The 14,958-nt window shown below is 43.1% G+C and overlaps 2 protein-coding genes across 2 annotated transcripts in view; one reads left to right on the forward strand and one right to left on the reverse strand.

The window, feature by feature from the left end:
• CNTRL (centriolin) overlaps positions 1–3,380 on the forward strand; it is a 34,587-nt gene extending 31,207 nt beyond the window's left edge. The window contains exons 38-42 of the mRNA XM_009892267.1: positions 295–435; positions 1,771–2,040; positions 2,150–2,212; positions 2,775–2,978; positions 3,282–3,380. Of these exons, the coding sequence (XP_009890569.1) occupies positions 295–435; positions 1,771–2,040; positions 2,150–2,212; positions 2,775–2,978; positions 3,282–3,380 (777 nt within the window). The remainder of the gene's footprint in view (positions 1–294; positions 436–1,770; positions 2,041–2,149; positions 2,213–2,774; positions 2,979–3,281) is intronic.
• A 1,675-nt stretch (positions 3,381–5,055) lies between these two features.
• RAB14 (RAB14, member RAS oncogene family) lies at positions 5,056–13,626 on the reverse strand. Its single transcript, XM_009892269.1, has 7 exons — positions 13,572–13,626; positions 12,246–12,299; positions 10,624–10,801; positions 9,413–9,479; positions 8,433–8,520; positions 8,061–8,091; positions 5,056–7,164 (listed from the first exon to the last, which is right to left on the reverse strand). The coding sequence occupies exons 1-7, from the start codon at positions 13,621–13,623 to the stop codon at positions 6,987–6,989; spliced, it is 648 nt and encodes a 215-aa protein (XP_009890571.1). The 5' UTR covers positions 13,624–13,626; the 3' UTR covers positions 5,056–6,986.
• Positions 13,627–14,958: the final 1,332 nt, after the last annotated feature.

Raw genomic sequence — 14,958 nt, forward strand, 5'->3', positions numbered from 1 at the left:
TGGCTGAGGGGAGAATATTTGGGGATTTGGGTTATTTTTAAACACCAAAATGATAGAACCCCCATTTTTATCGTAGGAGGAACAAAGTAATGCATTAACTTCATGACTAGACAGAACTTGGGGCAACCAAACTCTGGTATTTCTAGACCGTGCTGCAGAACACCTTTCTAGTGCCTCCTATTTAATGCTGTTTCTGCTTTTTAACTTGAAGAAATTGTGTTATGTGGGTTCTCTTGATTCATTTTTCTGAAGTGGATGCTTACAGTAAAAGGCAATCTTCCTGCATTTCCCTAGGAACAGAAGCATGAAAATAACTGTTTGCGGAGTGATGTAGCAACTGCTGAACAAGTAGCACACAATAACCATGAACAAGCCAAGCGCCTCAGGAAGGACCTTGGCCAGACCCAACAGGACCTTCTGGATCTCCAAACCCAGGTATGACTGGTTTGAGGGAAAGCTACGTCTTCTAGAAGTTTATACTGTATTGGTTTTAAATCTCCTCTCCAATGTATCACAGTTAGAAATGGACCTACTTAAAATTGCAATGTGATTTTCCCAAACGTGGGAGAAGTTAAGCTTCGTTAACAATCGGCAGGGTCAGGCAGCTCAGTAACCCTAGTTTAAAAACAAAGAGACCAACTCCTGGTCACGCCAGTCAGTCGTGTGCGGAGCTGTCAGTGTAGCGCTGCTGCACTGGAAAGAGCAGATGCTGAAGGCCGTGGCAGAGCAGCGCAGCTGCACGGTTGCCTTCCCATCAGGCGGTGAACGACAGGCACTGTGTAGGCCAGCTCGAAGGGATCGCCCCTCGCCCAGTGAAATGATGTCTGAAAAAGAGACCGTGTCCTGTGGACGGGGTAGGCCTAGCTACTCGTTAAGAGTAATTGGATTGGAGTGCTCCACACATACGTAGCAAATGCACCATAACGTTTGCTGTCAGCTCAGCTCAGGCAATGCTTCAGGCAAGAATTAGGACTCTGGCTTCTGTTTACGTTAAGGTTTGGTAATAGGAACTTGGCATAATTAGAGTCATAATTTATGCAAATCACTACATGTTACCAACGTTCAAAGCTACTCAATAGGCACGTAACAAGTTGTTATTAACAAGCTTCTGGGACCAACAGGCCACAGTAAATGCCTCAGTTTTCCTGAGGATGGACAGCATAGCCATGTGGAATCAATCAATACCTTCAATGTTTTGTGTGGCCCGGCTGCGCAGCACCAACCGCACTGCCTCACAGGCCACACCGCGATAGCTGCTGTATTTTCTTACCTCACATGGCACATACATCATCCACATTTCTATTTAGATTAATATGTATTCTTTGAATAACAGTTTAAAACAACCTGGGCCAGCATTTTCTTCTCTTGATACTCATTTTTGTATTAAAAGGTGATTTTGTGTTGTCTGACTCCTCCTAGTCCTTTAATAAAGCCTTTCTAAATTGTTTCGAAGGCCTTTAAAAATAGGGTCCTTCAGAGAAGAATGTTGTTAGCTACTAAAAGCATTCAAGGCAGAGTGTGCAAGACCAGGGCAGGAACAGGTTTAAGTTAACAAGTTGTGTCTTGGTAACTGTTGTTGCCTCTGTTACCATCCGAGGGGCTTCACAGGCAAAGTTAATGTTGGAATTAGGGCTGTGTCAGATTTCCGACTGCAGTAGTCAAAATGTGAACATTGCAGAAATGAGCCTTGTTCAGTTACATGGGAAAATCCCTCTGGGTTGATGCATTTGTAATGTGACAGCAAAATGCTGAGACTGTTCTGTGATGTAGGTTAAAACTCAAGAAGACCTGGAAAAGAGACAAAGGGAAATAGAGAATGCAGCAACGCTGCTTAAACTGGAGGTTGAAGATGAAATCAGGACGGGGTTTAAATCTTCAAGCCCATCTCTAGAGCCGTTGGAAGATTTGGAAGCATCTTCTGAAGCAAAGGGCAATCTGCAGTGTGAATCTAACTTGGAGGAGACTGGTGCGTTTGCCACTGCTGACAAAAGACTCTTCTCATTGGAAGAAAAGTTGGATTTTTCTAAAGTCTTCTTAATGGTAAAGTGATTTCAGGAAGTAGCTGCTGCTCATGCTACAGCTGAGCACGTCAGTATTGGTACCTTCAGCTGTAACGCTCCCTTGCTGAATGTGGTTTTGTTTCCAAAAGGATGAACAATGGCGTGGAGAGGCTCTCCGGGAAAAACTGCAGCATCGTGAAGATCGGCTGAAGGTGGCACATCTCTTCCCCATCACACCGAGATGTCCCTCGGGTCCCTTCTGAAAATAACCTCAACAACCCGGGAGCGTGGAGGCTCCTTCTCCAGCTCCAGCATATCCACTCCCACATAGTGACTAGCTACAGCGTACCTTGGGGTGGGAACAGTAAAAGAAGCCCTAGCAGCTGCATGTTGTATCGAGATGAATAATGTTAATTAACAGTTAATTGGATTTTTGAGTATTCCAACAAGATTCCCTCATTTACATCATATTTACATACAAATTACAGTTCAGGAGCGCCCATGATCATTTCAAGTACAGGTGATGGCCAGGTTTAGTTAGAACGTATCTGTTGCTCTCTCTTCAAGCAGTTCATGATATAGGCCATAAAAATAGAGCTTATTTCTGCCTTGGGAGGAGATGAACTATTTAAAAATAATTCGCAAACCCATTGCTTTGTGCATGAGACTCACCATCCCCTCCCTTGCGGCTTGACTGCAAGGTCATCAGACTGTTTAAATACAGTCTTGGAAATTACACTAGCTGGATATAAATAGAATTAATGATTTATTTAGGCTCAGCTCCGGCAGTGCATGTCCAAGCAAGTGGAAGTATTAATCAGAGGGAAACAGCAAACGGAAGGGACCCTGCACAGCTTGAAGCGACAAGTGGATGCACTGGACGACCTGGTCAGCAGCACTTCTTCAGAGTCACTGTTCCTGGCCCAAAGCTCGAGTCTAGTGTCTCTTCATGAAACTCTGAATTTAACAAAAACACAGGTAATGTTCTACTGTGGACAGGAATTCTGGGTTGGTATTTTTAAATAATTTTCAGCTCGCTGGTAGTCTGTTACAGCCACGTGCTCCCCATCGTGGAGGTGCTGCAGGAGTTCTCTGGAGGTGGGGTGACGATACTGGACACCCTGTTACTCTGGCAGCAGGCAACTTGTTTGAAAAGGCTAAGGTTTTTTACTTTGTCTTTTTTGTTCTTTACAGTTTAGATTCTTATTGGTTGTTTAATATGATGGTGCTAATTGAAGGTGTTGACTTACTACTCAGACTTACTGTTCCTGCCTTTTCTAGGCGACTCTGACAAGACTTGCGCCCTTCCCCAGCGGCCCTGCAGGGATTTCGGTGGCGTCTCAAATGCTGCGTTCCTGCTCGCGAGGAATTTCTCAGTGAAGCCCAGAGGTGAGATGTGACTTCGTCCGGAGTCAAGCGTGTCCTGAAAGCTGAGGCTCGGGGGCTGGAGGCAGTGGTGGCCCGGGGCAGGTGGGGCTTCTGGGACCACATTGTCCCTTGCCAGTGAAAGCATTCCTGTGGCTGATGATATCCTGTCACTTGATGCTGTTTTGGCTCTTAGATGTATATTTTCAAACAAATTGTTGGTGGGAGTGGTTTGTAAGCTTTCCTGTATGACACAGAGAAATTGCCACTGAGTTGATCAACTTAACTGTTAAACTACTGCCATCCTTCATCTTCCAGTAACACTTCTCTGGGTTTCATGAACATGCAGCCTGCATCCGTTTCAGTTACACCACCAGCCTGGTACTCAAATGTTCTTTTTGTAATGATTTAAGTCAAGAAGTATTACTTCAGGAGCTGCTATACATTAGAAGGAAAGCATCAAGCACACCTACAGCTGCTCCTGGCAGCCAGTGGGGGTGAAGCAGGGTCAGACACCGCACTGTGAACAGCTCAAGAATGTCCCCTGTGGGCAGAGCCCCCATGGCAGCTCCTGCCAGGCAGCACCTCAGCATGTGCCATCAGTTACCACCCAAGAAGATTCCTACCTCACCGCTTCGCAGGCCTTTTCTAAACCAGGTATTTGCCACCAGTACCCAGCAGCTGGGGGCAGGGCCTGCTCTACTGTGAAGTTTTTGTATGGTAAAATACCTGAGCTTTATGTATATAAGTTGGGGTTTTTTTAAGAATTATTTTAAATGTGTCTAAAACAACTCCTATTTAACTGTTGCTATTTGTCAGTTCCTACTTGAAAGAAAACTTGTAATGAGGACAGTTGTCCATCTATCTGTTAACAAATGCATGGATGTTTTACATATAATTATTTTTGAGTAATTTCTTAAAATAAACTTCAGTGACCAATGCTTACTTTTATTCATGGTGGGGTTTTTTAATTTTTTTTTTAAGTTCTTCTCAGATTCTTCAGCCCCAGATTAGGACAGCAGTAGCACACTCATTACTATGGTTTCATAAACAAAGTTCCACGCAACTTGCTCTTAATTAGTAGTGGAAAAACCACTTTGTAAACAGCCTTCAGGCAGCAGCACAAGGCACCATGCAAACAGGACACGTTACCACACATACCTCTTCCCCCTCCAGGAGGAGAGTGACTCCCCAGGCCCTCTCTACCCTTTCCACTGAGACAGGCTTTGATGTCATTCTCAACCCTGCCCTTTCTCATCCACATTATTACCCTAAACCTTCTCTGTGCACCCGGTCTCACCTGGCAACCACCCAGCTCTGGGGGTTTGTTCTGGACTTGGCCTTGGCACATCTTAACTTTTTGGGCTCTAGAGGAGACTGGCAGCCTCCTCTTTACACCATTTAAGGTCCCTCTGGAAAGTAAACCACAAGCAATGAAAGCATAAGTACACCACCCCTGCAAGGAACTCTTGCATAACCTCGGGTAGTGCTCGCATTCCTCTTCCACCAGGTCAAGGAGAGGCTTTTCTCAAGCAGCAGAAGCACCAGCTGCTGCGGGGGACAGCCAACAGCCTCAGGGGTGAGAAGTGAGAAGAGCAGCAGCCCCTGTGAGCCACCCCAAGGAACAAGCCCCCTCAGAAGCCACACTGTCAGCAGAGAGGGCCAGAGCAAAGACCACAAGCCGCTGTAGTTTATCTAGATACAGGTACTTTATTTACAAATATTTAGATTAATAGCATTGTTACATCAAATGAGGAGTACAGCAGTCCAAACAGATCCTTTCTGCGACAGAAACAGTGAGACCCACTGTACCTTACTCTGAGTACAGGTATTGCACCTCAGCGCGCTGCAGCCATCGCAACACTGACCTCGCAGCAGCAGCAGGTCCTGGTCCCTGGGCAAACCCCTGGTGGTGCAACCTTGGTTTAAGCAGGATGCATTAGCTGTAGAGATCTTGAACATACTCATCTAATTAAGAATATTAGTTAAAAAAAGGACTAACCAGACAAAACAAAGGGACAGTGCACAAGTTACCCAAATCCTATTGTCTGCACATTCCAGTTTTGGCTTTTATTTAACATTGACTGTACAATACTCTGGTACCACTGTTTACTTACAAGTCTGAACATTGTATAGTTTTAGTGTCTAGAAAGGGATTTTAGGACTACTTTGTATTTTAAACTCCACGGTAAGACTAAAGTTGTCCACTTGATCACGGTTAAGTGTTTACCCCCTTCCCTTTTTAAGCCCCTCGTGCTGTTTCCCAAGTGCAGCCTAGCAGTGCTGCAGGTGGAGCCACAAATATCCCGTGTGACACCACAGCAACCCCCACACACAGTTCAGTAACCCCCACGTGTGCCCTCACCCCCTCCCCTCCATACACACTTTATAGGTCGTGTCACCCCAGGAAGGATGAACGCGAAGGCTTGATGAAAAAGCCCAAATCTTAAAAGAAACCCGTACACCGGACTGTTAAAAATACAACAGTAGTTAAAAATCCCTAGAGAGCACATGCATTGTTCCGACTGTCCAGTTCAGCCTCTGACCATTCAAAAAGTTAAAGGTATAAAAGCGTAAGATGTGTGAGAGAACCAGCCTTTGGCTACGATGCAAGGCAGGTGATGAAGCCCAATAATGCAAAACGCTTACAGAAGAGAGAAGCAGGTTAGCACACTGCTGATTGCACAGAACAGGTTAATAAAATGGCATCGATATACCACAGTGCAAAGATGAGAGACAGATTCCACTAGTGTTAGTTTCGGCATCGGGATTAGAGTTCCCCCGGCACAATGTCCACTGGCAACACCAAGGAGTTAAGCCTACGTTAGTGAACTGCGGTTACATCAATTTCTGTACTAACGGGGCGACGTGGTCACGTATAGGTCATACTGTACAAACCGATATTTTCTTATATACTGTTCTAATGCCAGTAATCATTTTCTTCATTAAAATCATATACACAGGATGTATTTAACTGTTAGCTCAGTTCCTTCAAATTTTATACATATTTACGTTCTGTTAACAAATGCAAAGGATAAAAGTGGCAAAAAAATGATGTAAAGCTATGAGCACAATGGATTGTTTCCCTGTGCAAGTTGTACGCTCCTGCGCCAGCCCCCCCCGACCCCACCACACACACCACAGGGAATTCTTTCCACAAAAGCACATCGGTACAGAGCCCCTTGCTACCATCCAAAGTCATTTCACAGCAAAAACTTATCCTTTACTATGGACAGCTCTACACAGTTAGAGGTGGGGAAGAAAGGCCAAAGAACCATAAAATTAAACCGTACAAGACAAAGCCCTGCGAAAGTGTAAAATCATGAGTCCAGCATCAGTGCTCAGTTTAAATTATGTATCGGTGACACTATCACAAGGACAATCAAGGAAAAAAAAAAAAAAACTTCTAGATTTACCATGCAGGAGAGGTTTTATTACTCTACTTGCCTTTGATAACCTGATTACATCTAAAGTTGTTTAGCAGTTTAGTACTGTGTTAAACTTGTCTCAGAGTTTTAATTAAACCCAGTAAGATGTACAGAAGACAGGGAAGCAGTCAAAAGCACCGCTTCCAACAGACAGAGGTGAAAGGTCAGAAATGGAGCCACGGAACAGAGGTCACTAGCAGCCACAGCCTTCTCTCTGGGGCTGGGGTTCGCTGGTTAGCCGCCCCCCCTGCGGAGCTGACGGTTTGTGCTGTACGCCTGACTCTGCAGCGTTCAGATCCAGGCTTCCATCTTGGATGTTCTGGTAGATTTTCTTGGCAGCCTCCAGGAACGCATCCTCAACGTTCTCTCCGCTACAAAGAGAGCGGCGGGAGTTATTTAGGCTATGCTTCAGCAAAGCAACGCAGGGGATGGAGGCAGCTGGCTAGACACCCTCGCTGGGATGTGACAGGTCACCACGTAGGCGCAGTCGCTACTGTCCCCTTACATGCAAGAGGAGCTCACCGCACTTCAGGCGGACATGCCACAAAATTCGATAACCTGTCCTTGGGACAGCCTTTGATAGGACAATTCACTCCCCCACCATTAAATCTATTAGGACTAGCCAGGAATAAAAACCTCACATGCCAAAACACTGAGTAGCAAAAATAAGCTAAGGCACCGAGCCCCATGCGTGGAGCGGTTCTGAAGAGGCCAAGAGACAGGGGAGCTACTATTAATCAAAACCTTTTTGGTAAGGAGTTCTGTGACAACAGCTGCCAGCTGGAACCACGTGTACTGGTGTCACTGGAGGTCCCACCCCCTGTGTTCTGCCTGGCTGACCACCAGTACGGTGCGGTGATTCTCAGTGACCAAAGGGACTGGCTGTTCACTACAGAACCTGCTTACAGCCTGAATCATCCGAGGGAAGGAACGGCTAATTGGGAACGGCTCTTACCCATACATACATGTTCTACGCTCAAACGATGTCTAAAACCAAATCAGTTCATTTGAATTCAACAAGTCTTTACCTGAAACATAGCAAGAGGTCTAATTTCCAAGTTACCTCCAAGTCAAAACTGACATGATTGAAACCGCTATATACACCTTAGCCTCTAAGAGAAATGAAAAATAATGATGTTGTTTTCTTTTCACTTGCAAAACCCTACTATACCTCAACTCTATAGCTGACTCTGTACTTAGCCATAACCAGTATTTTTCTCTTAAACAGATCACATCTGAATCATTACTCCAAACAAAAGTAACTTACGTTTTTGCACTTGCTTCAAGGAACAATAAACCTGTTCAGAAACAGAGGTTTAACAGTCAATGCATAATATACTTCCAATAGCCTTAAGTCAGTCACATTATGACCTTCAGATTACATGCAAGACACTATTTTAGTACTAAACAGTATTTTATGGCTAAGTTAAGGCATGAGTACACGGGCCGATTTCTGGAACTAAGCACAGTTAGAGTTAAGCCAGACTATCGGAGACACAGTGCAAGTTTGTACATACAGTTACATTACTTTGAAAGCATAAGCTTGCAGCTATCAATGCTGAGGATTCACTTCAATATCGCTGTCTTGTAGGAAATGTAACAGCTTAAGAGAAAAAAAAAAAAACAAAACACCACACACCATTTTCTTCAGCAAATTGTTTGGCTTCTTCATACGTAACATCCCTCTGTGCTTCCAGATCTGCTTTATTTCCTATGAGGATTATCACCTAATTCAGAAGAGAAAAAAAATCAGTCTGGGAAAAAGCTTATTAGCTTTTTTGCTACCACCCTCTGTTTAAAAAAAAAGATAAAAAAACCAAAAGGAAATATGCAGAAAAGTTCAACTGCAAAACTCGTGCATCTTCAGGAAAACACTGCTGTAGCAGCGGTCCCTCTGTAAATTCAGGAACACTGTCTCCAGTTGCCCCTTTCAAATGCTTTAGGCTGTTCTCATGAAATGAGGTCCTAAAAAGCAGTGGTCCTACTCTTTAATTCATGCAAGTTCTACTCAGAACCACTTCTTGTATTTGCTTAATCATCTGCTAATCCCACCAGAATCTTTAAGTTTTCTTTCACTGCAGCAAAGAGTCTTCCCATGAGCTCAGTGCTAAAGTATTTTAGGAGTGTTCAGAAAAAGACTGAAGGACAACAGCTCTGTGGTATGGTCAGAGACACACAACCCTTCTTCCCCCATCCCTCCCGAAGACCTGGTCAGCTTTTGCTGGAGATCCAATTTATTTTCTAATCTAAGATGAGATGGCATTCACCTCACGACTACCACAAAGCAAGAAGTAGTAACAAAAGGTAAGGTTTGTTCAGAGTTCATCACAATTTTGTCTCCAACTGCTGAAAACAGGCCTCTGAAAAGTGAGTAGCACAACAAGAGTTTTAGAAGAAACCACTGCTTTCCTACACAGGAGCCCACACTTTTCCTCCAGCTGGAGTCAGGGAAGAGAGTCACCGGCGACATTAGGATAACTCAGAGCTAAGCAGCTGAGCAAACACAGGCAGCTTATTTAAAAGAACGCCGCTACCACTGCGGATGCTTTGGCCTAAGCCTTCCACCTCTTGCTTAGAGATAAGCAACCTTGCTTTCAAGCTAAATAAAGTCCAACTTACAGTATTTGGATTGGTGAGGTTCCTTGCATCTGTCAGCCAGCTGCTTAAGTGATTATACGTACTTCTTCTGCAAAGAATCAAGCGAGTACAGTTTTAGCTACAGTATTGTCTTCAAAATACCTAAGTGCCAACAGCATAGTCGGCATCCATTAAACACACCAACATCTGCCATCCCTACTCTTCTCCCCAGCCTCAAGAACGACAAAGTAGTTTGGACTCAGACCAAGATTTCAACAAGTCAACTTTAAACCCCCAGAGCAACTCTTCCAACACAGGTGGAAAGAGAGACCAATTCGCACTTCCAGTCTGTGGTAGTTTTGCTGTCTTCACGTGGACAACACATCTATTGTTTCATATAGAACACATTACAGGATTTCCTGTCAAATACTCTTACAGAACCCTGTATGGTAGAATAGCACTTCGGTAACAAACAGTGCATAAGATTATTTATTTTTCACTCAAGATTTAAGCAAACAGGACATACACCTATATATGCAGAACAGGAAAAAAAGAAAGGATGTGCATAAAGAATATCAAGAACAGCCCCAGAGGAAAATGGGAGACATGGGAGAGCAAAAGTATTTCATGTTGCGTATCTGATTAATTATTCCTTTCACAGCATCTTTAGTTCCCATCCATAAAAGGAAGACAGGACAGCTTCTGTGCAGTCTCGTTTTGCTGGAGGACTAGCCCGTAGAGAGGCCCAGAAGTCAGATTTCTCCAATGCTCTCATCTAAACAGTCTGTTAAGCACGTTCACACAGCCCACTGCAACAGAGGTTATGTTCTGTGTCTACTCTGTTTTTGCCAGGTAAGCAGCAGTATCCATTCCCTCCCAGGAAGAGAAAAATCCATGTACTGAAGAGTAGATTTTAAGGATAAAGACAGTTCTTTAAACCACTTCAACATAGACAGTCAAGGCCTGGAGTGGCAAGATCCGCAGTTCTGTCAGCAGTGAAGTTTTCCCAAGAAAAGCAGCTTAGATAATTCCCTATGTTTCATTTTCAGCTCTTTAAATACTTAAAGTATTTAGATAAAGAAGTGTGGTAAGCTGCACACACCAGGATACAAATCCATACAGACAGAGACAGAGTCCTTTAAATCTACGTCAAGGAGACAGACAATACAGTCCGTGTGAGGCTGTGGTACCCAAACAGCTTGTCAGCGCACACAGAGCTACGGCGCAAGACGCACCAGCCAGCAGCACCTTACCTGGTAATGTCATAGACCATGAGAGCTCCTGCTGCTCCTCTGTAGTAGCTTCGTGTGACAGCCCTGAATCTCTCTTGTCCTGCTGTATCCCAAATCTGTAGTTTAATTTTTTGGCCACTAACTTCAATTATTCTTGTGCCAAATTCAACACCAATTGTGTGGGGACAGTCCGCCATAACTGTCATGAAAAAGAAGAGCAAACATCAGAGGTTTCTAGTGCAAGGTCTCCTTGCTACAAAGGTATTACTATCACCAGTTTTCAATTATCTTTTCTAGATTTTCAGTCTCTAAGAAAGCATTTTTACAGCTACAGTACCCAAACTGTATCACTTGACCAGAAATAAAACAAAGTATTCCCTGAGCTGCTGTTAGTTTTAAGAACAGTTATAAAATTTCTTGCCTTCTCTGATGCATGTATACTGATGCTGTTTGGCCATATATATCAGAAGGTATCAAGTCAGTTGATTCTCAGTCTATCCTTGCAGAAACGGTTAACTATTTTAATGCAGTAGGAAAAGATAACTTTAGGGAATTACCAAGATACAGTTAGAAGTCTGTAAAACAGCTTCAAAAACAAATATCCAAGTTGTTTCAGTTTCATAACAAACTCATCTTAATAAGCCCATCTTTAAGAACAATCAAGAAAATACAGAAAGGATGAGTACCTATTCAAGCTATCCACAGTTAGCGAGTGTCTTGTAGTAGAGGTGTCTGGTATGTTAGTTTGTTCAGCTGTACTGCTTCGGCTTAACACTGACAAACTCAGAATAAGACACAGCCCTGTCGAGAATCTGACCGTACGCAAAGTAGCATTTAAACAATTTGCTGATACCAGATTTGAATTAAAAGCAACAGTTAAAAATTCCTATTTCTACTGGAAAACAGAAATATTTTGAACGGTAGCTCCTACCCACTTATTGCCACATCTTGAGCAGCGCACAGTTAAAGAGTCTGTACTAATAAATACCGAGGGAGTGATCCATTGAGCGAGTGCTACATGGAAAGCTTAAGAGCTAACAGCCACTGCAACTCCAATGCAACACACTAAGAACTGATGGTAATTCTTGGATAGCCATGATACCATACATGGAAAAACGTTACAGTTGGGACAGACTGCAGTAAGCCTTAACACCATCACGTGGGGCAGTCCAAGTGTCATGAGTCACAGCAGCTACGGAGAATGACAGTGCTACTTAAGTCTGCAAACAGAGTCAAAGAAAAAAATGAATCCTTTTTTTTCTTTTTGAAGTGCTTAAAAGCACTAAAACACTCCCAACTGCTTGTGTTCAAGCTATACCAATAGCTAAGACATGCAAGTTTCAGACAAGAAATGTCCGTAACAATGTTCCATATAAAAATCTGCTGGAAAAGCTGTAAGAACAGACACGGTCTTCCCACTCATCACAGGCAGGACTGACTGAAGCAGCAGTTCTGCCATTACTGCATCAACACTTTGTTTCTACATCTGCAGGAGTCAAAACAAAAATCTGACCAAGTACCATATAAACCCATACAGATTAAGACAGACACCACATCAAGCTCATGCACAATGGAAGCAAAGAGGCAGGAAAGAGGGATGAAGCATACCAGTTAGAATAAATATTGTGAATTGAAATACTCACACTTCTTTTCTGTAAACTGATGAAGCAAACAGGACTTTCCTACACCCATGTCCCCTGTTACAGAAAGAATAGTTAAGGCTGACACCACATCACTGTTGCAACAAGCACATTTTCGTCATCCCAGAAAATAAATGGTAGAGACAGGCAGCCATTGCTTTCTCAGGCCTAGCAGGCAATGTTCTACACCTGGCTACAGTCCTTACATTTATCAACTTTTGCACTATAGTTTTGTTAACAGGTGCAGGGTTGCAAGTAAGGGCGGACCAGAAAACTCAAAAGAGAACTTAATCTGTATTACCAATTTTACAACTGTATTTCACAAGGTTCTATGAGAAGTAGACCTGTAAGAAACTGCAGTGTAGAATACACCCTTTGAGCATTCGCCCCGCTCCCGTCTTACTTGCAATTACTGGTAAAGACATCAAAAACATTGACAAACAACCAGCACACACCGAGAAATTGCTTCACTTCCACTGATCCACTTACACAATGCCAATAGGGAGAAATAGCAAGATCTTTTAAGAACTGACTTTTCCACAGGCTGAGGCTGTCACAGCAGCCTGACAATGAGATTGCAGATCACTTACACCTACACAAGATCATTAACAATTAAACAATTAACACCAAGACCAGTTCTTCTAGGATAGTAATAAATGCAATCAAGTCCCTGACTCTAAACAGCCAAGGGAGCTGCAGCTAAAAGCAACATTTAAACAGAAAATAATGTAGCCTGACAGAAGTTTATAAGCCTGTCTGAAGCAATGGATTCCAATTAGTACTTGTGTCTTCAACATACATTCTAAAACCTTTGAGACTAATGACGCAGAGGCCTTCCCCATTTCCAATGGATTTAGCAATTTTTCTAAATACAAACTTGATTTAGGGAGAAAGGGACTGCATGTACATGTTTTTCAATGCATTTTCTTCTAGTGCTATGCAGAGGACTAAGCATTACAGCCCCAACAGTGAAGATATTAAAGAATACTGAAGTATGCATGTCAAGAAGAAAAGTTATTTTTAACAGTAACTCAGCAATAAAGTGAACTCGGTATGGGCACTGGTACTCGCCCTCAATCCCAGTTCACTTGCCACCAATCACACAGCTCTAATTCTACAGCACACAAAGGCTTTTGCCTTTATGTTGTCGGCTGCTAAAGCTTTAGAGCAAGTGTGGTCATCTGTGAGGGACTGAGGTCGGACAGGAATCACTACTATATCGCAAGTAGCATGCAACAGGAGTCACCACCAGCACAGCCACAGGGTTTGTAGGTAGGTGTCATGCAGATACACATTGCCATGAACAGGTACGCACCCAGTGATACTTACCAATAATGATGTACTTAAAGATGTAGGAATAGTTGTAAGGTGCAGTTGCCATTGTGGCACTAAAACAAAGAGAAACAGAACACATCAGAACTGCTACTTGTTCACCAAACAACCCAATTCACCCAATTTAGTTCACAGAAGTAAACAAAACCCCTTCCCCTTCCTCTCCCCCCCAACTATCCTTTCATTCCCAGTTCAAGTTTGTGTACTTCCCCACAGACACCAAATTAGTGCCAGAGACACTCAGCAAAACTCCCACATCATTTGCTTGGAACCCTGTCAGTAAGGCCTCTAAGTAAAAACATGCTCCGTGCAGCACTGATACTCATTCAATTTTATGCAGAAAGACTTAACGCTGTTGAAAAGCTCCAGTAGCTTCTTGCTTTGTACAGAGTCACTGAGTGGACCAGCACTCACTCGCCAAATAGCTGATACATGAACTGAAAATAAAATCTGACTCAAAAAAATAAAAATCTGAAGAGGTTTAACAAAACCAGCAATTTGGAACTATTACCTCACACTTTTGAGACCTGCAACAGGAACAAAGGAAATAGCGCAGCTTGCATCAAACAGCTAAGAATTACTTAAAAGAATGCTGTAGTAGCCTTAACCGGGGTCTGGACTGCTACATGTCCACATTAGAAAAGCAGTACAAGCCACAAATCAGATGTTCAGGAAGTTAGTTAACATCTCTGTGGCTTTGTCAGCACAGTAGCATTACAGCATGGCTTAGCAGTTTCTCTTTTTTAAGTGACAGTCAAAATTAGACTGGGGTAAGTACTTCCAGTATTCCAGTTTTCCTAGATGTAGGAGGAATTAGAACTGGCTTCAGCTGTGTAAACCTGCAGGGAGTAATAGCTGGCATCCCAGCTAACACATCAGTTAACCAGGATTACAAGCTTATACAGCCAGATACTGCTAGCTAACATGAAAGATGCAAAATACCTGCTTTTGTCCCAGGTTTTAAGTTAAAACTAGATATACTGTGATGACTTAAGCAAGTGGAAAATTTCTACAAGCAATTCACCATTTCCTTTCCTGCTCCTGCATGGCAGATAGCCAGCCATCAGCAAAACATGGTACTTTTATAAAGAACATGGCTTTAGCCTAGAAAGATTTTCATTCAGTCATGTGTCATTCACATGACAAGTGAAGTCAGTACTGTAAAGAAATAAAAACACTGTTCCCTTTTGAAAAGCAAAGTATTGTTGCCTCAACCACAATTAATCCATAACAGTGAACTGTAGTCATAAGAAAGAAGGTGACTGACAACAAATCTTTCACAGCACCCAGCCAACAGTCACCGATTCACACAGCAGAGGTTTAAAGTAAACGCTCTTATCTAGACCTTGGAGGGGGAACAAGTCCAACAGGCAGTTAGGAAGGG

This window comes from Charadrius vociferus, unplaced genomic scaffold (assembly GCF_000708025.1).
Source record: "Charadrius vociferus isolate BGI_N301 unplaced genomic scaffold, ASM70802v2 scaffold549, whole genome shotgun sequence".
NCBI lineage: Eukaryota > Metazoa > Chordata > Aves > Charadriiformes > Charadriidae > Charadrius > Charadrius vociferus.